Below are 24,760 nucleotides of genomic sequence, written 5' to 3'. Positions count from 1 at the left end.
AGGTAGGAGCCAGAGGAAAGGGGTCATCGACACAGCAAGAGACCGTCACAAACTCACTGGGCGGGATTTCCCGGAGAATACTGCCCGAGGTAAACGGACGATTCCCGTGGCGGGCGGGACGGGAAAATTCCCCCATTATGTCTGAACATCAACTTAACGTTTGCTCATTCCCCGCTAGAATCAATCACAGAATCCCTACAGTGCAAAAGGAGGCCATTCAGCCCATCGAACCTGCACGGACAACAATCCCTCGCAGACCCTATCCCCATAAACCCCATGTATTTATCCTGCCAGTCCCCCGACACTAAGGGGCAATTTACAATCCCTAGAGTGCGAAGAGAGGCCATTCAGCCCATCGAGTCTGCACTGAGCACAATCCCACCCAGGCCCTATCCCCATGTCTTTATCCCACTCGTCCCCCTGACACTAAGAGGCCATTTACAATCCTTACAGTGCAGGAGGAGGCCATTCAGCCCATCGAGCCCACACCGACAACGATCCCACCCAGGCCCTATCCCCACGTCTTTATCCCACTAGTCCCCCTGACACGAAGGGGCAATTGACAATCCTTACAGTGCAGAAGGAGGCCATTCAGCCCATCGAGCCCACACCAGGCCCTATCCCCATAACCTCACATATTTACCCTGTTAATCTAATCCCCCTAACCTACACACCTTTCGTCACTGAGGGGTAATTTAGCACGGCCAATCCACCTAACCTGCACGTCTCTGGAGTGCGGGAGGAAACCCGGAGCACCCGGAGGAAGTCCACACAGACACGGGGATGATTATTTGGAGGGATATTCTGAAAAGAAATAAACTCCTTTAAAATCAGGGGTGTTTCGGGGATCCTACAACATCCACATGCTAAAAATAAATCAGTGAAGACACGAAAAGACATTTAAGCTCCAACATCTCCTGCTCACTTTGTGAACAACATCCTCTAGTCCTTCTCAATACGTTCCACTGAACCCACACACTGGTGAAAATCTCTCTCTGCAATAATAAAATATCTCTCTCTCTCTCTCTATATCTCAGACACACACTCCTTCCACTGCTGCAAATATCCTGCCCTTTTACCTTCCTCCTCTTCCAGACACACACCGGAGCTCCACAGATACCCTGCGGAACGATCGAGCTATTGGGCTGTGAAAGGCATCACTCAGCCCATTTCTGTCTCTGCCTAATGTCGACACTCTCTCCCTCGCTCTGCCCAAGAATGAGCCACGGCCTTTCTTTATATTGTTTCGCTCCCCCCTCCCCCCTACCCCTTCTCCCCCCTCCCCAAAGGCCAATGTCAAGGCTTCCTCCCACACCCAGTTAGAGGGGGCAATTTAAAACACCCCCCCAACTCCTCCCCAAAGGCCAATGTCAAGTCTTCCTCCCACACCCAATTAGAGGGGGCAATTTAAACACCCCCCCCCCCAAACTCCTCACCAAAGGCCAATGTCAAGGCTTCCTCCCACACCCAGTTAGAGGGGGCAATTTAAAACACACCTCCCATGCCTCCTTCCACTCCCCCCCACCCCACCCCCCTCAGTGACCAGTCAATGAGGCAACAAGGGTGTTGCTGTTCCGACCTCTCGCTAATCTCTGTGGAGTTTAGCACCTCAGGAGCTGGGGGCCACTCTTTGGTACAAAGTTGCATTGAAAGATCCTGGTGAATAGGGTGTGCCCCCAGTGAGCGGCGTGTGTGTGTGTGTGTGTGTGTCTCTATCTAGGCCAGGACATGGGGAAGGACAGTTAATCTGGCGTTCCCCCCACTGAGTCTCACTGAAACTCCTTTCAAAGCGAGTCCCTCCCCTCCACCCTCCCCGCTCAGATAGTGAGTGAAAGCAGCCAGCTCTCACATCTCTGCTTTGTGAGACCATTTATTCAAAGAGATATTCAGCAAGCGTTGCAACACGCGGAGGGGGTCACCGGGCTTGCTGTTGTCCCCGACATTCACACACTCTCTCCCCCCACCCCAATGGGGAGTGGGGGGTGCTGGAAGTAGTCCCTCTCCCATCTCCAGTGCCTTACACCCGGATAGTGCCCTCTGGAATATAAACGGGGGAGGGCGGAGAGAGAGGGGGGGGGCTGTTCCAAACTTCCAGGGGTGCCTCTCAAGCCAGCCAACTTTCTCAATCACCTCTTGGGAGGCGGAGGGAATCGACCCGAGAACCATCTTCGCCTGGGAGGGGAGAAGGGAGGTCGCCCTCAGGATTGCTGCTTTGTGATAAAGTACTTGAAGAATTCATAGACTGACCAACAGATGGCGGTGGAGGGCATCTGGTAAATGACGCGGGCTTGCACGCCCTTGAAGTAGGCGGGCAGGCCTCCGATTTGGTAGACAGTCCTGATGGCATTGGCCATGCCAGAGAGGTGCCTGCCTCTCCTCCTCAGCGCCCCCAGCTTCAGGTTCTCCTGGGTGTTGAGCAGCGTCTTGCAGACGTCCAGCGGGGTGGTGGCGGCCGCCGCGGTGGCCCCGGCCAGGGCCCCCGAGACCATGTGGGAGGAGGGGTTGTAATGGCGGCACGGATTGAGTTGCTCCTGCATGAACTCGTAGGTGATGAAGTGGATGGCCTGGAACGGCACGTTCATGGTCAGCTGGGTGGTGTAGCTGCGGTAAAAGGCTCGGATCCCCTCGGACCTCCGCACCAGCCGGATGCACTGCAGGACTCCTGTGTACGGGGAGTTGAACATCTGCATCCGCTGCTTGACGGCTGTGAGAGGGGGAACAGGACGACAGAGTGAGACACAGCTTAACACTGGCAATGGCTTCATCAAACACTGCCCGGAGTAAAGCAGCTTTCCCCACATCCTCCTCCTCCAGCCTCCCCTACTCATAGAGGTTTACAGCACAGAAACAGGCCCTTCGGCCCAACCTGTCCATGCTGTCCTTCTTTATAAACCCCTAAGCTAACCCCAATTGCCCACATTGGGCCCATATCCCACTATACCCATCTTACCCATGTAACTGTCTAAACGCTTTTTAAAAGACAAAATTGTACCTGCCTCTACTACTACCTCTGGCAGCTTGTTCCAGACACTCACCACCCTCTGTGTGACAAAATTGCCCCTCTGGACACTTTTGTATCTTTCCCCTCTCACCTTAAACCTATGCCCTCTAGTTTTAGACTCCCCTACCTTTGGGAAAAAGATATTGACTATCTAGCTGATCTATGCCCCTCATTATTTTATAGACGTCTATAAGTTCACCCCTCAGCCTCCTACGCTGCAGAGAAAAAAGTCCCAGTCTATCCAGCCTCTCCTTATAACTCAATCCATCAATTCCCGGCACTGACATCCCAATTCCCCAGGCATGACCCAGCACCTACAGCCAAACTCCAGCCCCTTGTTCAGTTGGGATTCAGTGTAGACCTGGGCCCCGAGTTGGGATGAGAGTTCCACATCCTGGGAGCTCCACCATCCCCACCGCCCCATCAGACAGGCCATTCAGCCCGAGTGGGCAAATTGGACCCTCAAATCCTGCTCCTAAATTTCAGGTGGCATTTGCGGACGCTGGTTTGGCAGGTATTTGCCACAGGTGGGACGGGAGGGTTTGGACAGTCGGGAACAGAGTTGGGACGGGGGACGGGGGACGGGGGGGGGGGGGGGGGGTGGGGGGGGGGTTTGGACAGTTGGGAAGGGAAGGTCTGGAATGCAGTGAACAGATCCAGGGTCAGTAAATGCCCTCTCAATGCCACGCCTCTCAATCTCAGAGCCAATGCAGCACAGAGGGAAGCCTCTGGCCCATTGGGGAAGCAGTGGCACAGTGGTATTGTCACTGGACTAGTCATCCAGACACCCAGGGTAATGTTCTGGGGATCCGGGTTCGAATCCCACCACGGCAGATGGTGGAATTTGAATTCAATAAAAAAATCTGGAATTAAGAATCTATTGATGACCATGAAACCATTGTCGGAAAAACCCATCTGGTTCACTAATGTCCTTTAGGGAAGGAAATCTGCCATCCTTACCCGGTCTGGCCTACATGAGACTCCAGAGCCACAGCAATGTGGTTGACTCTCAACTGCCCTCAGGCAACAAGGGATGGGCAATAAATGCTGGCCCAGCCAGCGACGCCCATGTCCCATGAATGAATGAAAAGAAAATCCATGTTCGCCCTCTGTCAATCACTCACATTTTGCAGCTCTATCCCCCACGGTACAGCCAGTTCCTGCCTCAGCAATTCCCGTTTCCCCCACTTCCACCTCCCTCAAAGGCAGGGAGTTCCATCTGAAGAGCTTTGGTGAATGGTTGGCCGATGCTGTAACTCTGGACAGTGCTGAGGAACCACCTGCTCTGGCAAGGCCGAAAGCCTGCGTGTGGTCTTGTTCATTCATTCCTCACCCGACATCAAGCTACAATGTCAATCTGCTCCCTCCCAGCTATCTGTACACTTTGCTGCTTCACCACCCTCCTGCCCCAAGGAGGCTCCACCCTGTCAGATAGGACACCCTGAGGGGGTTCGCATCAGAAGCAGCAGCAAGACCATGAGGGTAAAATCCATTGGCGAACTGGAACACTGACTCACCACCCTCCCCCACTGCACTGTCGAGGTGTCGTTACCTTCAGCTGGTGTCATGACGGCATCGTGTATCAGGGTTGCTAAACCTCCAGCGACACCTGTCAAACAGAACGTGGACATCAGTGCGTCACCAAGACCCAGTAAGAAGTCTCGCCGTCATCTCCACATCATGGTCACCAAGACCCCGCAGTGCCGTGTCCACAACTTACTCAATACAGCAGGAGATGGACATCACACTCAGCCCCTGTATGTGTGTAGAGAGACAGGCAGTGTGTCACAGGGACTAACAGGATCTGGCCCACACTTGCCTGATACACCTCCAATGGCATTGCATTAGCCCAGCACACTCTTAAAGCAGCCATAGGACAGAGAGAGAGAGACACACACGATATGTTAGACCTTCCAGAATCCTGGCTTCCGGAAGAAGTGCAGGGAAAAGGGGAGAAACAGTTTTCCAGCAACAAGTCACAGTGCAACCATTGTCCAAAGATGCTAACTCATCAATGACAAAGCCCTGATATTGCGTGCAGTTCTGGTCACCACACTACCAGAAGGACGTGGAAGCTTTGGAGAGAATGTAAAGAAGGTTCACCAGGATGTTGTCTGGTCTCGAGGGTGTTGGCTATGAGGAGAGGTTGAATAAACTAGGATTGTTTTCACTGGAAAGATGGAGGCTGAGGGGAGACCTGATAGAAGTCTACAAAATTATGAGAGCTATAGACAGGGTGGACAGTCAAAGGCTTTTTCCCAGGGTGGAAGTGTCAGTTACAAAGGGGGCATAGGTTCAAGGTGAGAGGGGGAAAGTTTGAGGGAGATGAGTGGGGGATGTTTTTCACGCAGAGAGTGGTGGGTGCCTGGAACGCGCTGCCAGAGGAGGTGGTGGAAGCAGGCACATTCACAACATTTTAGGTTGAGTGAGCTAGCTCTATTCTCCTTGGAGAGGCGAAGGATGAGAGGTGACCTGATAGAGGTGTATAAGATGTTGAGGGGTATTGATAGAGTGGATTCTCAGAGGCTTTTACCCAGGGCTGAAATGGTTGCCACAAGAGGTCACAGGTTTAGGGTGCTAGGGAGTAGGTACAGAGGAGATGTTAGGGGTAAGTTTTTCACTCAGAGGGTGGTGGGTGCGTGGAATCGGCTGCCGGTAGTGGTGGTGGAGGCGGATTCAATAGGGTCTTTGAAGAGACTTTGGGATAAGTTCATGGAAGTTAGTAAGATAAAGGGTTATAGGTAAGCCTAGTCGGTAGGGACATGTTCGATGCAACTTGTGGGCCGAAGGGCCTGTTTTGTGCTGTAGCTTTTCTATGTTTTATGTTCTATGTAAGAGATATCTGGATGGGTACATGAATAGGGAGGGAATAGAGGGATACGGACTGAGTAAGGGTAGAAGGTTTTTTTAGTTTAGTTAGGGCATCATGATTGGCACAGGCTTGGAGGGCCGAAGGGCCTGTTCCTGTGCTGTACTTTGCTCTTTGTCCTTATTACCAAGGATATAGTGAGAGAAAGAAAGAGAGAGAGGAGATGAAGACAGAGGGGGGGAAAAGAAAAGAGGGCGAGAGAGAAACAAGGAGAAAGGCAAGACAGAAAGACCACGCAGCTGGGAGAGAGAAATAAGAAAAGTTGAACAAAAGCTGAAGGAAAAGCAATTTGAATTTCGGAAACACTATTCTGCACCCAAACATCGCCACAGCTTTCCGAGTGAATGAGGGACTGTGATACAGTGGCTGGGAAGGTCCAGTGACAAGACACTGCTTTTCACTGAGCCAGGCTGAAACCCTTCAACTTACACCCTCCTGTGGGAAACCCAAAACCCGACAAAGGCGGATAGGAATCGTCTGAATGACGGTCACAATGAGACGATACTGGGGCACCAGGATGCTGCAAGCTCTCGGGCAGGCCTTGTCTACGTGTCTTTAACTGGGTGGGTGGTCCAAGTTCTGGACAAGGGTCACACGGACTGGAAACATTAACTGGGCTTCCCTCCTCACAGATGCTGCCAGACCCGCTGAGTTTATCCAGCACTTTCTGTCATCATTTTGCGTTAATTTGTCCGCACAGTATTGTTGGAAGTTCCGCCATCATTCTAACAGTTAATTCAAAGATTCAAGCTGGTTAAGCGAGAGGGAGAGAGAGAGAAAGAGAAAGAGAGAGAGCGAGAGAGAGAGCGCGCGAGTAGAGCTCCCTCTCTCACCATTGTAGCCACAGGCGTGTGAAGATGGTCTTCGCCTCTTCCAAGACTCACCTTATCTGCCCACCCCTCCCGCCCCCACCCCCTCCGCCAGCAACCACTGACCCCTCTGCCACATTCTACCCTGGGGCTGAGGTGTACTTTGCTGACATGCTCACCACTTTGACAAGTCAAACATTGAACCTTAGAATCCCTGCAGTGCAGAAGGAGGCCATTGAGTCTGCACTGGCTCTCTGACAGAGTAAAGTAAAAAAGTTTATTTATTAATCACAAGTAAGCTTACGTTAACGATGCAATGAAGTTACTGTGATATTCCCCTCGAGCATCTCACCCAGGCCTAATGCCTATAACCCCATATATTTACCCCGCTAATCCCTCTAACCGAAGCATCTTTGGACACTAAGGGGCAATTTAGCACGGCCAATGCAGCTAACCCGCACATCTTTCGGACTGTGGGAGGAAACCGGAGCACCCGGAGGAAACCCACGCAGACACGGGGAGAACGTGCAAACTCCACGCAGACAGTGACCCGAGCCGGGAATCGAACCCGGGTCCCTGTCGCTGCGAGGCAGCAGTGCTGACCATTGAAGCTACTGGAATTGAATACAACTTCTTGCGGTCTGCCTTCATTCCAAGGCTGGAGTTACAATGGTCTGGGGGAGACCAGCAGCAGATTGCCTGGTGCTGTCGATGGTTCAAATCCTGTGTGCCCCAGGATGCACCTGGGAAGCCCTCTCACTGGATTCAGCCATCTAAACATCAAGCAGAATGGGCCAATATTCACTGGAGTTGATCTCAATGCAATGCTTAAAATGCTGACATGTTCAGCCCTAAGAGGCTGCTTCTCCCGGCTGGAGAGTTCAGGATTCATAGAAACCCTACAGTGCAGAAGGAGGCCATTCGACCCATTGAGTCTGCACCGACCACAGTCCCACCCAGGACCTATCCTTGTAATCCCACATATTTATCCCACTAATTCCTCTAACCTACACATTCCAGGACACAAGGGGCAATTTAGCATGGCCAATCAACCTAACCCGCACATCTTTGGTGTGTGGCAGGAAACTGGAGCACCCGGAGGAAACCCACGCAGACACGGGGAGAATGTGCAAACTCCGCACAGACAGTGGCCCAAGCCGGGAATCGAACCCGGGTCCCTGGAGCTGTGAGGCAGCAGTGCTAACCACTGTGCCACCGTGCCGACTCAGAATCATTGTCTCAGGATAAGGGGTTAGCCCTTTGGGCTTGAGAGGAGGCGGAGGGATTTGTGAATCTTTGGAATTCCCCCCTCAGAGGACCATGAATGCTCATTGGAGTACATCCCAAATACAGATCAGGAGACTTTGGCCAGCTGGAGAGATTCAGGGGCAAGGGGATTGGGTGGGAAAGTGGGAAATCTGTTCTGAACTTGCTGGATTATAGAACAGGCTGGATGGGCCGATTGGCCCACTCCCGTTCCTCTTCCAGTTGTTCTCGCTGCTACCAAGGCAGGATGGATTTGATGCACCCACAACCCCCGCAGAACATCAGCAAGATGTATTCCTCAACAGGCTTGGAGACTCAGAGGACGGTTCCTTTGTCAAGAGGAATCTCAGAGTCAGAGTGAATCCAGAACCAGGATGTCTGCCGTGTCCCACCTCCGACTGACAAGTTCCAGTTCACCCAGAGTCAATCAAGTGTCACCCGGCTGATCTCCTCAGAGCTAGGCCCACTGGAAAGTCATGTTGCAGCTGCGTAAGACTTTGGTTAGGCCGCATTTGGAGTATTGTGTACAATTCTGGTCGCCACACCACCGGAAGGATGTTGATGCATTGGAAAGGGTGCGGAAGAGATTTACCAGGATGTTGCCTGGTTTGGAGGATATGGACTATGAAGAAAGGTTGAACAAACTTGGATTGTTATCATTGGAGCGTCGGAGGATGGGGGGGTGGGGGGACCTGATAGAGGTTTACAAGATTGTGACTGGCTTGGATAGAGTGGATAGTCAGAGTCTTTTTCCCCAGAGTTGAAAGGTCAATTACTCGGGGGCGTAGGTTGAAAATGTGAAAGTTTAAAAGAGATATAAGGGGAAGTTTTCACACAGAGGGTGGTGAATGCCTGGAACGCGCTGCTGGAGGAGGTGGTGGAAACAGGTTCGATAACAACGTTCAAGAGGCATCTGGATAGATACATGAGTAGACAGGGAATAGAGGGATATGGACCCTGTAGAGGCAAGAAAATGTTAGCTTAGAGAGGAATCTGTGTCGGCTCAGATTTGGTGGGCCAAAGGGCCTGTTCCTGTGCTATACTGTTCTTTGCTCCCAGAATCCCACCTGAGGATACAGACCAGATCAGTGGAAATATAATTCCCCCCTTGTGCCTCACTTGAACTGCAGACTGAGTTAATCAACAGCTTACACCTTTCAGGTCAGAGCCTGGAGTTTGATAACACTAACGATGGCGCAGAGACACACAAGGACAATTGGCTCAGATGACCCGTAGCTCGCTGGAAAGGCCAAAGATTCCAGGATTGTTTAGCAAAGGGGGAAAGTGGAGTGGAGGGAATTCCACAGTCAATTCCCGTAGCTCAGGGGCGTGGAGGCACACAGGGTACACAATGACCATCCACTGTGCCACCCAGGCCTCAATCCAAGCTGACACTGGCACGCTAACACTGAGCTAGGGTTGCTACAGTGTCAGGCGTGTCCAACAGGAGTAGTCTCGAGTTGCTCTCATACTGTCCCAGGGCACTGTCTCCAAATGCTGTGTTCCAGCAAATATTTATCCTTCACCCAACATCACTGGAACAGATGATCCATTCATTAGCACAGTGTTGCATTACAACAGTGACTGCCCTTCATCAGAAAGGCTATCATTGGCCTGGAGGGAGCTTGGGACATCCTGAAATGATGCAAGGTGCAATACAATGGGTGGCACAGTGGTTAGCACTGCTGCCTCACAGTGCCAGGGACCCGGGTTCGATTCCCGGCTCGGGTCACCGTCTGTGTGGAGTCAGCACGTTCTTCCCCGTGTCTGCGTGGATTTCCTCCGGGTGCTCCGGTTTCCTCCCACAATCCGAAAGACGTGCTGGTTAGGTGCTAGATTCTCTCTCAGTGTACCCGAACAGGAGTATGGCACCTAGGGGATTTTCACAGTAACTTCATTGCAGTGTTAATGTAAGCCTTACTTGTGACACTAATAAATAAACTTTAAAGCCCAGTATCAATTCACAGCTCAAGGAAGAGCGTCTCTCGCTGAGGCCCCTCATTGAGTGGCTGCCCCTTTCCTTTCCCAATCACCTTACCTGTTAATCCCAGTGGGAATGTTTCTAACACTCATTATCCAGAAGCCTGGTTAACTGCCCTTGCAGTGGCAGTCATGGGTCTCCCTCACCCTCTGGACATGGACTTGCCCCATTCATCTGGAGGCAAATCTGAAGTGTCTGGGCCCCATTTATACAATCCCTACAGTGCAGAAGGAGGCCATTCGGCCCATCGAGTCTGCACCGGCCACAATCCCACCCAGGCCCTATTCCCATAACCCCACACATTTACCCCGCTAATCCCCCCCAACACTAAAGATTAATTTAGCATGGCCAATCCACCTAACCCGCACATCTTTGGAGTGTGGGAGGAAACCGGAGCACCCGGAGGAAACGCACGCAGACACGGGGAGAACGTGCAAACTCCACACAGACAGTGACCCGAGGCCAGGAATCGAACCTGGGTCCCTGGCGCTATATAGAGAGCAGTGCTAACCATTGTGCCACCGTGCTGCCCCATTTGACTTGGCACCCTGTGGTTTACAGGTGCTTCAGCCTGGTGCACACTGAACAGCTGTAGGCATTGCGAGTTACTGGGTGCCAGATTGTCAACGCAGGAAGAGACTTGATCGAACAGTGAGTGATGGACTGAACTCAGAACACTAGAACAAAGCTCAAGCTAAGAGCTGCTAGGGACTTTTGGCACAGTGGTTAGCACTGCTGCCTCACAACGCCAGGGAGCCGGGTTCGATTCCTGGCTTGGGTCATTGTCTGTGCGGAGTCTGCACGTTCTCCCCGTGTCTGCGTGGGTTTCCTCCGGGTGCTCCAGTTTCCTCCCACAGTCCGAAAGACGTGCTGGTTAGGGTGCATTGGCCATGCTAAATTCTCCCTCGGTGTGCCCAAACAGGCGCCGGAGTGTGACTACTAGGGGATTTTCACAGTAACTTCATTGCAGTGTTAATGTAAGCCTTACTGGTCACACTAATAAATAAACTTTTACTTTACTTTGCCACTCCAGAGAGAAGTGGCTGAATGATAGCATAATCCAAAAGATAGGCATGCAAACAAGACACAAAGACTATAGAAAAGCTTACACTCGCTGGCTGGTTAAATACAGAGGTGAGCCAGGCTTGGAGCAGAATGTTAGAGTATAGAATTCACCGGACTTAATGGTCAAATACCGTTTGCTAAGTGACTATTGCCACCGTTACCGATGGCATCACTTAATGTCCTTTTCATTTTCTCATAGCTGGAAAAGTACATCGCGTGAGCGGGTCCTGCACCAAGCACCATTGCATTCAGTCCTCGGAAAGGTCTCCAGTAGCCCTCCGTGTGAATTATTCTCAGCAGGCCGTCAAATACATTCTTGTACTGGGCCTCGGGATTAGGCTGTAGACTCTGCATGCGTGTCTGTGTAAGAGGGGGGGGGGGGGAAAAGAAACCACATCAGAAAGTAACTCCCAAATACTGCCCTCCCCTGGAGAAATAAAAACCCGAGCATTGCTATCGCGCCTTTTACTGCAATTGTACAGGATCTTGGTGAGGCCACACCTGGAGTATTGTGGGCACAGTAAGAAGTCTCACAACACCGGGTTAAAGTCCAACAGGTTTATTTGGAATCACGAGCTTTCGGAGCACTGCTCTTTCATCATTTCATAAAAAATTTGGCATCTCAGCTATGACTCTCACCAAGATGCACCATAGAAAGCGTTCTTTCTGGTTGTATCACAGCTTGGTCTGGGCTCCTGCTCTGCCCAAGACCGCAAGGAACCACAAAAGGTCGTGAATGTAGCCCAATCCATCACGCAAACCAGCCTCCCATCCATTGACTCTGTCTACACTTCCCACTGCCTCGGCAAAGCAGCCAGCGTAATCAAGGACCCCACGCACCCCGGACATTCTCTCTTCCACCTTCTTCCGTCGGGAAAAAGATACAAAAGTCTGAGGTCACGGACCAACCGACTCAAGAACAGCTTCTTCCCTGCTGCTGTCAGACTTTTGAATGGACCTACCTTGCATTAAGTTGATCTTTCTCTGCACCCTAGCTATGACTGTAACACTACATTCTGCACTCTCTCCTTTCCTTCTCTATGAACAGTATGCTATGTCTGTATAGCGCGCAAGAAACAATACTTTTCACTGTATGTTAATACATGTGACAATACTAAATCAAATCAAATCAGGTGAGTGGAGAGGTAGGTTCACAAACACAGTATATATAGGCAAAGACACAACTGCAAGATAATTACAGATTGGAGTGAGTCATCTGATGAAGGAGTAACACTCCGAAAGCTCGTGATTCCAAATAAACCTGTTGGACTTTAACCTGGTGTTGTGAGACTTCTTACTGTGCCCACCCCAGTCCAACACCGGCATCTCCACAACATGGAGTATTGTGTGTAATTTTGGTGTCCTTATCTGAGGAAAGATGTCCTTGCTACAGAGGGAGCACAGCGAAGGTTTACCAGACTGATTCCTGGGATGGCAGGTCTGTCATATGAGGAGAGACGAAATCCATTCGGATTATATTCACTGGAGTTTAGAAGAGTGAGAGGGGATCTCATAGAAACTTATAAAATTCTAATAGGGCTAGACAGGGTAGATTCAGAAAGAATGTTCCCAATGGTGGGGGAATCCAGAACTAGGGGTCATAGTTTGAGGATATGGGGTAAACCTTTTAGGACTGAGGTGAGGAGAAATTTCTTCACCCGGAGGGTGGTGAATGTGTGGAATTCACTCCCACAGAAAGTAGTTGAGGCCAAAACATGTGATTTCAAGAAGAAATTAGATATAGCTCTTGGGGCTAAAGGGATCAAGGGATATGGGAGAAGGGGGGGGATCAGGATGTTGAATTCGATGGTCAGCCATGATCATAATGAATGGCGGAGGAGGCTCGAAGGGCCGAATGTCCTCCTCCTGCTTCTATGTCTCAGGGCAACCCAAAGCAAACACTTCCATTACTGTGCTTGTAAATGTGGCAACGCACAGCAAGATCCCGTGAACACCAATGACCAGTTTTAAAGGACTAATATTGGAGGGTGCTGGGGAGAAGGCCATTGCTTTTCTTCCGGAGATCCTTTGTCCCAACTCAACCATGCCAGAAAAGCAGCAGTTACTTGCACTTATCAGGGGCTCCCTGCGGATTCGCTGAACTCAATTCCAAGAATGCTACTCTGGGGCAATGATAAAGGCGGGCGAACAACCATCAAACTGCCCCACCCTTATCAGACAGACAAGGCTTCAGGGAGCAACGGACAACTGGTCAGGGCTATCCAATGCTTTCTTCACTGATAACCTGCAAGCTCAGTGATCTGTACAGCAGCACAAAGGGACTTGAGCAAGACATTTAACCCAGGAATCACTCCTGTACCTCAACAGAGCCAACACTTATCCACGTCAGTGCCCATGGGGACAGAATATCAGTCATTCTCGCTCGCATCTCTACAGGACAGAAACCACTCAGCCCAGACAATGTTTTTTTACTGTACTCTGACCTCCTGAAACCTGTCTCCGCTCCCTCCCAAGTTTATCTGGCTTCCTCGCAAATGCATTTCTCGTCTTGGCTTCAGCCTCTCCCTGCGGCAGCGAGTTCTCACCACGCTGCTTTCAAGATACAGACGCGAGCATCTGAAACAAGGCTGTGACCTTGGGGCTCTGACAGCAGACGGGTGTTTGCCAAAGCCAAGGACTTCGAACAATTTCAAAGAATATTTTGGGATGTCGTTGATGCCAAGTCTTAGGATGAACAGGAAACTTGGGGCCAAGGGTCCCTAAGTTCCCTCAGGGCTGTGGTGTTTTCATCAGGTCTCTTGTCAACTCATTGCTAAGAGACGCATTGTAACGCTTAGCCAAGAGTCCATTGTCAAAAGAAAGGTGGTGCCAGGGGGTGGCGGCTTCTTGCAAGCTGTCTCCAGCATACCCTCTCATTCCGTTTTAAACTCCCGTGCTATGCTCTTAACAGTGAACCCTAACTCCCTTAAACTGCATACACTGCATTCTGCACCCTCTCCTTTCCTTCTCCCCTCTCTGTACTCTATGAATGGTATGCTTTGTCTGTATAGCAGGCAAGAAACAATACATGTGACAATAATAAATCAAATTGTATCCCTTGACAACCAGTACGGTGGGAGTCAAACTCAAGGGACTGCTTTCATCTGGCAATTGTCATATTCCAAAATCTCGCCTTCAACCCTCCCAACAGTGAGTTGAAACCCAACAGCACTGACTGTTCTGGAACCTTCTCCACAAGGCAGTGATCTCCATAGACGCACATGGCATCAAACCCTGACCGTTACACACAGGCCAAGGAGGTCAGAGTGCGACCGGTTAGAAAACATTTGCTTCCGATCTCTGCCCAAGCCCCACGATGCTTGTATGAAGAGGGTGTTACCATGAGGCCGGTGGCCAAATTCAACATCTTGGCTAATTCACCAGCCGGGATTGAGAGATTGCCAGCGAATCAGCAACAATGAGCAACTGCAGCCGATATGGAAAGGAGCTGCCACAGTTTCAAATCTCTCCTCTTCAAATCGGGGAGAATTCTGCCGCCTGTATCCTCCTCACTTGTACACAGTCTCATTCACCTCTCAGCCCTCTGCTCACCTACCCCACTGCTTCCCCACTCAATTACCCCTTCGCTTTAAAGCTCCAACACTTCTTTTCAAATCCCTCCATTATTTATTTATTGCTCGCTCTCTGTAAATTCCCGACAACCTCCCTCCCCCAACCCATTGACCCGGTCAAGAACATTATCTGCTTGAATAAGATCGCCTCTTATTCTTCTCAAGTCCGTATGATAAAGGCCCAGTCTATGTCCTCACAGGACAGTTCCTTCATCCCAAGGATTTGTTTCCAAGAATCCCTACAGTGCAGAAGGAGGCCATCCGGCCCATTGAGCCTGCACCAACAACAATTCCACCCAGATCCTATCCCCGTAACTCCACATATTTACCCTAGCTAGTCCCCCTGATACGAAGGGGCAATTTAGCATGGCCAATCAACCTAACCCACACATCTTTGGACTGTGGGGGGAATCCGGAGCATGTGGAGGAAACCCACGCGGACAATGTGCAAACTCCATACAGACAGTGATCCGAGCCTGGAATTGAACCCGGGTCCCTGGCGCTGTGGGGCAGCAGTGCTAACCACTGTGCTGCCCTTGGTGAACCTGTTGTTGGAACGACGTGGGGCGGGGTGAGGACCGTCTCACAATCTCTGAGCCTGCTCAGAAAGACTTGGGTTGGTCCCATTCATTTGTGATTAAGAAGCTGCCTTGTAACATTGTCCTCTTGAGCACTGTTTTACCCCCTGGCCCGATCTCAGTAGCCTCTCCACTGATAAAGCAGCGCAGCCCTTCCAATCTAACCCATAAACACAGCTTAAAAAAAGAGACATTACTAGTATAACCATGTTGGGGAAAAAAGGGAGAACACGGTGGCACAGTGGTTAGCACTGTTGCCTCACAGCGCCAGGGACCCGGGTTCAATTCCCAGCTTGGGTCACTGTCTGTGTGGAGTCTGCATGTTCTCCCCATGTCTGCATGGGTTTCCTCCGGGTGCTCCGGTTTCCTCCCACACTCCAAAGATTAGGTTAGGTGGATTGGCCGTGCTAAATTGCCCCTTAGTGTCCAAAGATGTGTCGGTTACATGGGACTAGCTATGATAAATGGGTGGGGTTATGGGGATTGGGGGTAAGACGCTCTGTCAGAGGGTCAGTGCAGACTCGATGGACCGAATGGCCTCTTCTACACTGTAAGGAGTCGATATTCTGTCAATACAAATGCATTTCGTGTCAACTCTGCCTCCCGTACTGTTAAAAGGTTGTGCGATATACACTGCCTTGCGTGTTGAGGACATGTGTGAACATCTTAATCAAACTGTGACCAGGGTATACAGATCACAGCTGGCCAATTTCTAACTCATGGTGCACACACGCACGCACACACTGAAATTCACCCAATCATTCTCACAACACACGGTGCCAATTTCAGCTCCTGAACCATCTGAAAGCAGTGCCGGAACAGAAGAGCAGAGGCTGAGACTACACACAGCCCAGACTACACCAGGCCAGACAGCCACAAACACACCAGCACACGATTCGAGGTCAGTGAAAGGGACAGAGTCTGTTCGTACAATCCCTACAGTGCGGAAGGAGGCCATTCGGCCCATTGAGTCTGCACCAACAACTATCCCATCCAGTCCCTATCCCCATATATTTACCCCACTAATTCCTCTAATCTACACATCCCAGGACACTAAGGGGCAATTTAGCATAGCCAATCCGCCTAACCAGCACATCTTTGGAGGAAACCGGAGCACCCGGAGGAAACCCATGCAGACAGTCACCTGGGAATTGAACCTGGGTCCCTGACGTTGTGAGGCAGCAGTGCTAACCACTGTGCCACCCCGTGCCGCCCCTGTTCTCCTTACACCTCTGGTCAGCTATGATTCAGTGACTGGCATTCCCCTCTCCCTCCTTCCCCCACAGCTCAGGAGTCAGAAAGTTGGGGCTTCAAGACCCAAACTCCAAGATCTCAGCTGGCAGCCCGGTGCAGTGCTGAGGGAGCACTGCAGTGCCAGAGGTGCCATCATCAGATAATACATGAAACTCAGAACTAATGTCCCATCTCTAAAAGATCACTTAGCACCATGGTGATAATAATCAGATTTGGCCTGATTTATTGGGATACAGTGAAAAGTATTGTTTCTGGCGGGCTATGCAGACAAAGCATACCGTTCATAGAGCACATAGGGAAGAAGGAAAGGAGAGGGTGCAGAACGTAGTGTTGCAGTCATAGATAGGGTATAGAGAAAGATCAAAATATTGGAGAGTATATAAGATTGAGAGTACAGTTTTAATAGTGTAGAATTAGAGGGGATGCTGGGTACAGCTCACAAGAAGTCGCCACACTCTGCCGCCATCTCTTGCTTTGATTTATTATTGTCACATGTATTAACATACAGCAGAAAGTATTGTTTCTTGCGCGCTGTACAGACAAAGCATACCGTTCATAGAGAAGGAAAGGAGAGAGTGCAGAATGTAGTGTTACAGTCATAGCTAGGGTGTAGAGAAAGATCAACTTAATGCAAGGTAAGTCCATTCAGAAGTCTGATGGCAGCAGGGAAGAAGCTGTTCTTGAGTCGATTGGCACGTGACCGTAGACTTTTGTATCATTTTCCTGACGGAAGAAGGTGGAAGAGAGAATGTCCGGGGTGCGTGGTGTCCTTAATTATGCTGGCTGCTTTTCCCCGAGGCAGCGGGAAGTGTAGACAGAGTCAATGGATGGGAGGCTGGTTTGTGTGATGGATTGGGCTACATTCACGTCCTTTTGTAGTTTCTTGCGGTCTTGGGCAGAGCAGGCAACATACCAAGCTGTGATACAACCAGAAAGAATGTAAAACATCTGTAAAAGTTGGTGAGAGTCGTAGCTGACATGCCAAATTTCCTTCGTCTTCTGAGAAAATAGAGGCGTTGGTGGGCTTTCTTAACTATAGTGTCGGCATGGGGGGGGGAACCAGGACAGGTTGTTGGTGATCTGAACACCTAGAAACTTGAAGCTCTCGACCCTTTCTACTTGGTCCCCGTTGATGTAGACAGGGGCATGTTCTCCTTTATGCTTCCTGAAGTTGATGATAATCTCCTTCGTTTTGTTGACATTGAGGGACAGATTATTGTTGCCGCACCAGCTCACCAGATTCTCTGTCTCATTCCTGTATTATTTCTCAGAAGAAATAGGGGAATTCTCCCCCATGCCCTGGCTGATACTAATCACTAAAGAGTATGTGGTCAGTCTCACATTGCTCCTCATTTGTTGCAGCTTGCTGTGCATTTCCTGCAACCGTGACCGCATTTCCAAAGTACTTCATTGGCTGCAAAGCACAATGGAACACCCTGAGGTTGAGAGACAAACTCAACTCTCTCACGCACTCAACTCTTAGGGGCAGGATTGGAGAGCAGAGGTCAGAGTCCTATCCAAAGAGTTCAGCTTCACATGTTGATTCTCAGTCCAAAGCGGATGGACAAACTGTTAGTTGGGACCTCAGTGGTCAAGTCTGCAGTTGGGGTTACCAATCAGGTAAGCCCCGTCAGACTCCAGCCCCAGACTGTACATTCTGTTTCTGAAAGCAACCTCATCAAGGCAGCAGTCAAAGAAATCAGTTCCGCCTCCCAGGCACACAACACCATGGAAGTCATCCCCAGTTGTACGAGGGATGTCCTGGCTTGTGGTTAGCCAGAGTGAAGAGCTGGAATGGTCTCAGTGAGTTGAAAGGCCTCCTTCGGTACTCTACTATATCCCAGGAGGTCAAAATGTTGCGTGATTTCAAGAATAAATTAGATATAGCTCTTGGGGGCTAAAGGGAGCGAGAGATATGGGGGGGATAGCACGCAGGACAGAAAATTCAGCGGACCATGCCAAGGTCCATTAACCTCGGGTGGGAATTTCGGCTCTTGGGGTGAGTGCAGCCGGAACACCCCACCTATGGAATTTGGTTTTGGCCAGTCACAAGTTATAAATGTCATTTCTACCCTTGCACCTCAGTGGCTTGTACCTGGTGAGGTGAACTCTTCCATGATTAATGCAGAGTTGCCATTGCATCATCCCCTTTGGGGAGTGTATGTTAATGCCAGTATTGGTGACTGTCTGTGCCACCCTCCATGGTGCAGGGTGACCCAAGGAAGGGTTGAAGGGGAAGTGACGGTGCAGGCAACCTGTAAATATGGTGCCAGGGCCTCGGACCCCATCAGGTAATGACGGGCAAAGTGATTTCCTGCCTGCCTCCAACACAGGATTCACCGTACTATGCACGGACGTATCAGTAACAAGCCTAACAGCGCAAGAACGCCCATGTTCGGCTATCCCCGAGGTGATAATCGCTCCCAATTCCCCATCACCCCCAGCTTAGCTTTCTGAGGAAAAGATTCCAGCCAGTAAAACTCCTCCAACTCCAACTCGATTTTCAAGTTTGCAGACGACACCACTGTAGTGGGTCGGATCTCAAACAATGGCGAGACAGAGTACAGGAATGAGATAGAGAATCTGGTGAACTGGTGCGGCAACAATAATCTCTCCCTCAATGACAATCTCCGCCGTTTTGTTGACATCGACTTCAGGAAGCGTAAAGGAGAACTTGCCCCTGTCAACATCAATGGGAACGAAGTGGAAATGGTCGAGAGCTTCAATTTTCCAGGTGTCCAGATCACCAACAACCTGTCCTGGTCCCCCCATGCCGACACTATAGTTAAGAAAGCTCACCAACGCCTCTACTTTCTCAGGAGGCTAAGGAAATTTGGCATGTCAGCTACGATTCTCAACAACTTTTACAGATGGACATTAGAAAGTATCCTTTCTGGATGTATCACAGCTTGGTATGGCTCCTGCTCTGCCCAAGACTGCAAGCAACTACATAGGATTGCAAATGAAGTCCAGTCCATCACGCAAACCAGCCTCCCATCCATTGACTCTGTCTACACTTCCCGCTGCCCCGGAAAAGCAACCAGCGTAATTAAGGACCCCACACACCCCGGACATTCTCTCTTCCACCTTCTTCTGTCAGGAAAAAGATACAAAAGTCTGAGGTCACGTACCAACCGACTCAAGAACAGCTTCTTCCCTGCTGCTGTCAGACTTTTGAATGGACCTACCTTGCATTAAGTTGATCTTTCTCTACATCTTAGCTATGACTGTAACACTACATTCTGCACTCTCTCCTTTCCTTCTCTATGAACGGTATGCTTTGTCTGTATAGCGCGCAAGAAACAATACTTTCTGCTGTATGTTAATATATGTGACAATAATAAACAATATATTCTGCACTCTCTCCTTTCCTTCTCCCGCTATGCACTCTATGAACGGTATGCTTTGTCTGTATAGCGCAGAAGAAACGATACTTTTTACTGTAATCCGATACATGTGACAATAATAAATCAAATCAATTCCTGACATTTCACCTGAGTCCCGGTTGGAGGACCAAGTGTTTGAACTCAGACCCAGAAAGGAAATGAGCTCAACTTTGCAACTCTGGGCTCTGATTCACCAAAGTCTCCACGATGTCATGAGTCACTGGTGACATCCGTAAATCACCAGCCTGAGCACACAGTCCCATTACACAATACTATTGGACACTGAAAGAATGAAGGAACCATTGGAGAGGTGAGACAGACTCATCAAGACTCAGAAATGGCCAAGAGAAATCAAATCAAAATTCAGTGGAGTGAGAAGTGCCGATTGCTTCAGAGAACAACGACATCCTTCCAAGGTAAGAAGGTGCATTTGTATAGCACCTTTAGCAGTCGAAGACAACCCGAGGTGCTCCACCAATGAAAATGTGAGCCACAGCAGGAGGGTGTAAGAGAGGCCAAGGCTATTTAAAAGGTCAGGGCACGACCAAGAGGCAGAGGGTTTCACCGAGGGAAGGCAACAGCTCAGAGGCAGCTGAAGGCATTGTCACTGATGGTGCAGCCATGAACGTGAGGAGTTGCAGATCTATCTCAGAGGGTCCTGGGGAACGTCAGGAGATGACCCCCGGTACGCAACGCCGTGGAGGGATTTGGAAACACGGATGAAAAGTTCAAAGCCGAAACCAAACAAAAGCACTGGATTGGCAAAGGACATCTGGAGTGAGTACAGTGAAAAGCCCTAACCATCTAGAGTCCTGCTTCATGACCCTGTCCCCAGCCTGAAGCTGAATCACTGTCACCACAACAAGAGTTTGAATCTATGTTTTCTTTCCCAGTTTATCCTGTTTCTTTTCCCAATTCTAGGAGACAGACAGTCCCTCCACACTTTGGAATGGTCAGTAAGTTCGACTGTGTAGTGGTGGCTATACGCCGGCCATGTGATACCGAGGCAAATAGGTGGATAAGCAAGGATACCAAAACTGGCAAAGTCAGCAAGCACATTGTTTCAGACTAATGAACAGATTTGCATTGATAAATAGCGTGCCTTTCATGAACCCACACGTCCAAAACATTAGTGTACACAGTGTAGCCACTGCTGTATTACAGGAGCACAGTCTCCAGTCCACACACAGCAAGCTCCAACAAACAGCAATGTGATACTGTCCACATCGTGGCTTTTCCTGAAACATTATCGTCACATCAACCCGAGGGGGCCTCGATTTAACAGCTCATCTGAAAGATGCCAACACGATAGTTAAGAAAGCCCACCAACGCCTCTACTTTCTCAGAAGACTAAGGAAATTTGGCATATCCGCTACGACTCTCACCAGCTTTTAACACATGCACCATAGAAAGCATTCTTTCTGGTTGTATCACAGCTTGGTATGGCTCCTGCTCTGCCCAAGACCGCAAGGAACTACAAAAGGTCGTGAATGTAGCCCAATCCGTCACACAAACCAGCCTCCCATCCATTGACTCTGCCTACACTTCCCGCTGCCTCGGCAAAGCAGCCAACATAATTAAGGACCCCACACATCCCAGACATTCTCTCTTCCACCTTCTTCCGTCGGGAAAAAGATACAAAAGTTTGAGGTCACGTACCAACCGATTCAAGAACAGCTTCTTCCCTGCTGCTGTCAGACTTTTGAATGGACCTACCTCGCATTAAGTTGATCTTTCTCTACACCCTAGCTATGACTGTAACACTACATTCTGCACTCTCTCCTTTCCTTCTCTATGAATGGTATGCTTTGTCTGCATAGCGCGCAAGAAACAATACTTTTCACTGTATGTTAACACGTGACAATAATAAATCAAATCAAAGTAAATGTGTGGGGTTAAGGGGATAAAGAGGCGGAAGGAGACCTGGGTAAGATGCTCTGTCAGAGAATCGGTGCAGACTCAATGGGCCGAATGGCCTCCTTTCGCACTGTAAGGATTCTATCTACAGAGTGCAAGCTGGAGTTAGTGGGCCAGATGCTGTGAATCCAGCAGCAGGAGAGCGATTGTGGCTCAGGTTGTAAAGAGTACTGCCTCGGATAGAGAGAACACGTGGATAACAAGACTCTCCAATCCACAAAGACAACCACTAACTCAGCACCTGACAGGATCAGTCAGTCCAAGAACATTCCTCACGTCAGACTACATAACCCTTGTTGGGAATTGTAGAAGCAGGAGCATTTTCTGACCAGAAAACAATTTTTAAAAATTTATTCGTGTCACAAGCAGGCTTACATTAACACTGCAATGAAGTTAGTGTGAAAATCCCCTAGTCGCCACACTCCGGTGCCTGTTCGGGCACACTGAGGGAGAATTTAGCAAGGCCAATGCACCCTAACCAGCACATCTTTCGGACTGTGGGAGGAAACTGGAGCACCCGGAGGAAACCCACGCAGACACGGAGAGAACGTGCAAACTCCACACAGACGGTGACCCAAGCCGGGAATCAAACCCGGGTCCCTGGCGCTGCGAGGCAGCAGTGCTAACCCACTGTGCCACCCTGCCGCCCGCCCCCTTCAAAATCCTGATGTTTCAGACCGATTCACAAGGTGGTTTGAGCATTCCTGCAGAGCCATCAGCACGCACTCTCAGTCCAGGAAACTCTCAAACAGGATCGAGAGCTACTCCCAGTCTGCGGACCGAACCAGAATATAGTAGCTCATCCTCCTGGCAAGCAGCAATAATACACAGCAATCTAACGGGGAAAACATCCAGGAGGAAGACTGAACCCAACTCCAATTTCAACTTTCACAAGTTACATTTCAGTTTAAATCCAGCTGTAACAGGCAGAGAAAAGTTTCAGCACCACCAGTGACCCTCACCATCGCCAGCTTCCTACTTGCAACAGATCGCAATGTCTGACATTCCCCGAGACTTAGAGCCATAGAGAGATACAGCACGGAAACAGGTCCTTCGGCCCAACTCCTCCATGCTGACCAGGTTTCCTAAACTGAGCTAGTCCCATTTGCCTGCGTTTGGCCCATATCACCCTAAACCTTTCCCATCCATGTACCTGTCAAAATGTCTTTTAAATATTGTCATTGTACCCGCCTCTGACAGATCATTCCAGCTTGTTCCTATATAGGATCCCTACAGTGCAGAAGGAGGGCTTTTGGCCCATCGAGTCTGCACCCAGACCCTATCCCCATAACCCCATGCATTTACCCTAGCTAATCACCCTGATACTAAAGGGCAATCCACCTAACCCACACATCTTTGGAGTGTGAGAGGAAACCGGAGCACCCGGTTTCCAATTGGTTATTGGATAGGCTCATGGAGCACACCAGGATGACAGGGAGTGGGATAGCTTGATCTTGGTTTCGGACAAAGCTCAGCACAACATCGAGGGCCGAAGGGCCTGTACTGTGCTTTACTGTTCTATGTTCAATGTTACCCATGCAGACACGGGGAGAACGTGCAAACTCTACACAGGCAGTGACCCGAGGCTGGAATCGAACCCGGGTTCCTGGTGCTGTGAGGCAGCAGTGCTAACCCACTGTGCCGCCCCTATATAGAATGGACACCTATCCCAGGTCAAGATGCATCTTACTCGACCAAATTAGTCCCAGGGTTCTACATAGGATCGTATAGAACAGTGCATCACAGACCATTCAGCCCATCGAGTCTGCACCAGCCCAGTGATCTAGTCTGTCCCACTGCTCTTTGCTCCAATTGGGGCACACTGCTTCTCTGCTGAGGTAAATGAGAATATTGAATTGATACCGGAAAACCACTTTATACAGCATAGAATGGACTCCTGAAGCAGGATACAAACCACAGGCTAAGGTGCATGTTTCCCAGAGAGGAGATCCAATACTGCTGTACTGAGAATGCACTGTTTATCTCGTGTACAGCAGGCAGATACAGATGTGGTTCCAGTGTTACAGAATGCACACTGCAATGCTAGGTTGTAAAGAGCACAGCTGTCCCAGAGAGTTATGAATAGAACACAATTTTATCCCACAGGTTCATGTTACCTCAGTGCTGTTATATATAAACATGGGCCTAACTTATCGAAAGAAGGTGTGTTTATTACGCAGAGATCAGTCTCATGTTATTTACTGAACGCACTCTTCCCTACAACTGAATCCACCAGATAAAGGTGTATGTTATATCAGAGACCAGTCCTCACGCTGTCAATATACAGAATACACTCCTCACCCTGAATACAGAATATTCAGGGACAGAGACAGACAGGTACAGGTCCCTCTCTCTTACCTAAAATAAATGATCGTGACTGAATCCCCAATGTGTATTATATACACTTCCAGCCGAGGGTATTGCGAGGCGAGAAACAGATACAGGATAGATGGATACACAGACAGATCCTTCTCATTCACTCACCTTGACAGAGTCGAGGAGGAACATTACTGAGTGCTCCATGATGCCAGTGTATTATACACACCCCCAGCCCAGGGGATTGAGATACAGAGACAGGGACAGATACACATTGACACAGAGACAGAGACAGGGACAGATACACATTGACACAGAGACAGGGACAGAGACTGATAGACATTGACACAAGCACAGATACAGAGACAGGTCTCACTCACCTTGACAGAGTCCAGGGGGAACATTACTGAGTGCTCCATGATGCCAGTGTATTATACGCACCCCCAGCCCAGGGGATCACACGCAGAGACAGAGACAGGGATAGATACAGATTAACACAGGGACAGATACAGAGACAGGTCTCTCTCACTCACCTTGACAGAGTCCAGGGGGAACATTACTGAGTGCTCCATGATGCCAGCCACTGATCCTGCCATCATGTGGGTGCTGATGGACACAGCCTCGGGCAGACTCTCATACTCATCCAGCGGGGCTGGCTGGACACAGGGCGGCTCCTGTCGGGGCTCCAGCCCCGGGACACAGGCCACCTCCATGGCCAGGGTGAGGGTGGCACTGTGTGTGTGTGT

At 49.9% G+C, this 24,760-nt stretch overlaps 1 protein-coding gene across 2 annotated transcripts; it reads right to left on the bottom strand.

Moving 5' to 3' along the window:
- Window positions 1-1,546: 1,546 nt before the first annotated feature.
- Window positions 1,547-24,760, bottom strand: slc25a37 (solute carrier family 25 member 37). 2 transcript variants are annotated; one of them, XM_078238574.1, is made up of 4 exons: window positions 24,548-24,760; window positions 11,123-11,351; window positions 4,554-4,610; window positions 1,547-2,704 (listed from the first exon to the last, which is right to left on the bottom strand). In XM_078238574.1, exons 1-4 carry the CDS (start codon window positions 24,725-24,727, stop codon window positions 2,199-2,201), a joined length of 972 nt encoding a protein of 323 aa, XP_078094700.1. In that variant the 5' UTR covers window positions 24,728-24,760; the 3' UTR covers window positions 1,547-2,198. The 2 variants fall into 2 exon arrangements, with proteins under 2 accessions (XP_078094700.1, XP_078094701.1); XM_078238575.1 differs by lacking the exon at window positions 24,548-24,760 and adding an exon at window positions 24,395-24,435.

Source organism: Mustelus asterias, chromosome 22 (assembly GCF_964213995.1).
Source record: "Mustelus asterias chromosome 22, sMusAst1.hap1.1, whole genome shotgun sequence".
NCBI lineage: Eukaryota > Metazoa > Chordata > Chondrichthyes > Carcharhiniformes > Triakidae > Mustelus > Mustelus asterias.
Note: the sequence above shows the minus strand (reverse complement) of the source record. Positions and strands in the feature narration are given on the sequence as shown.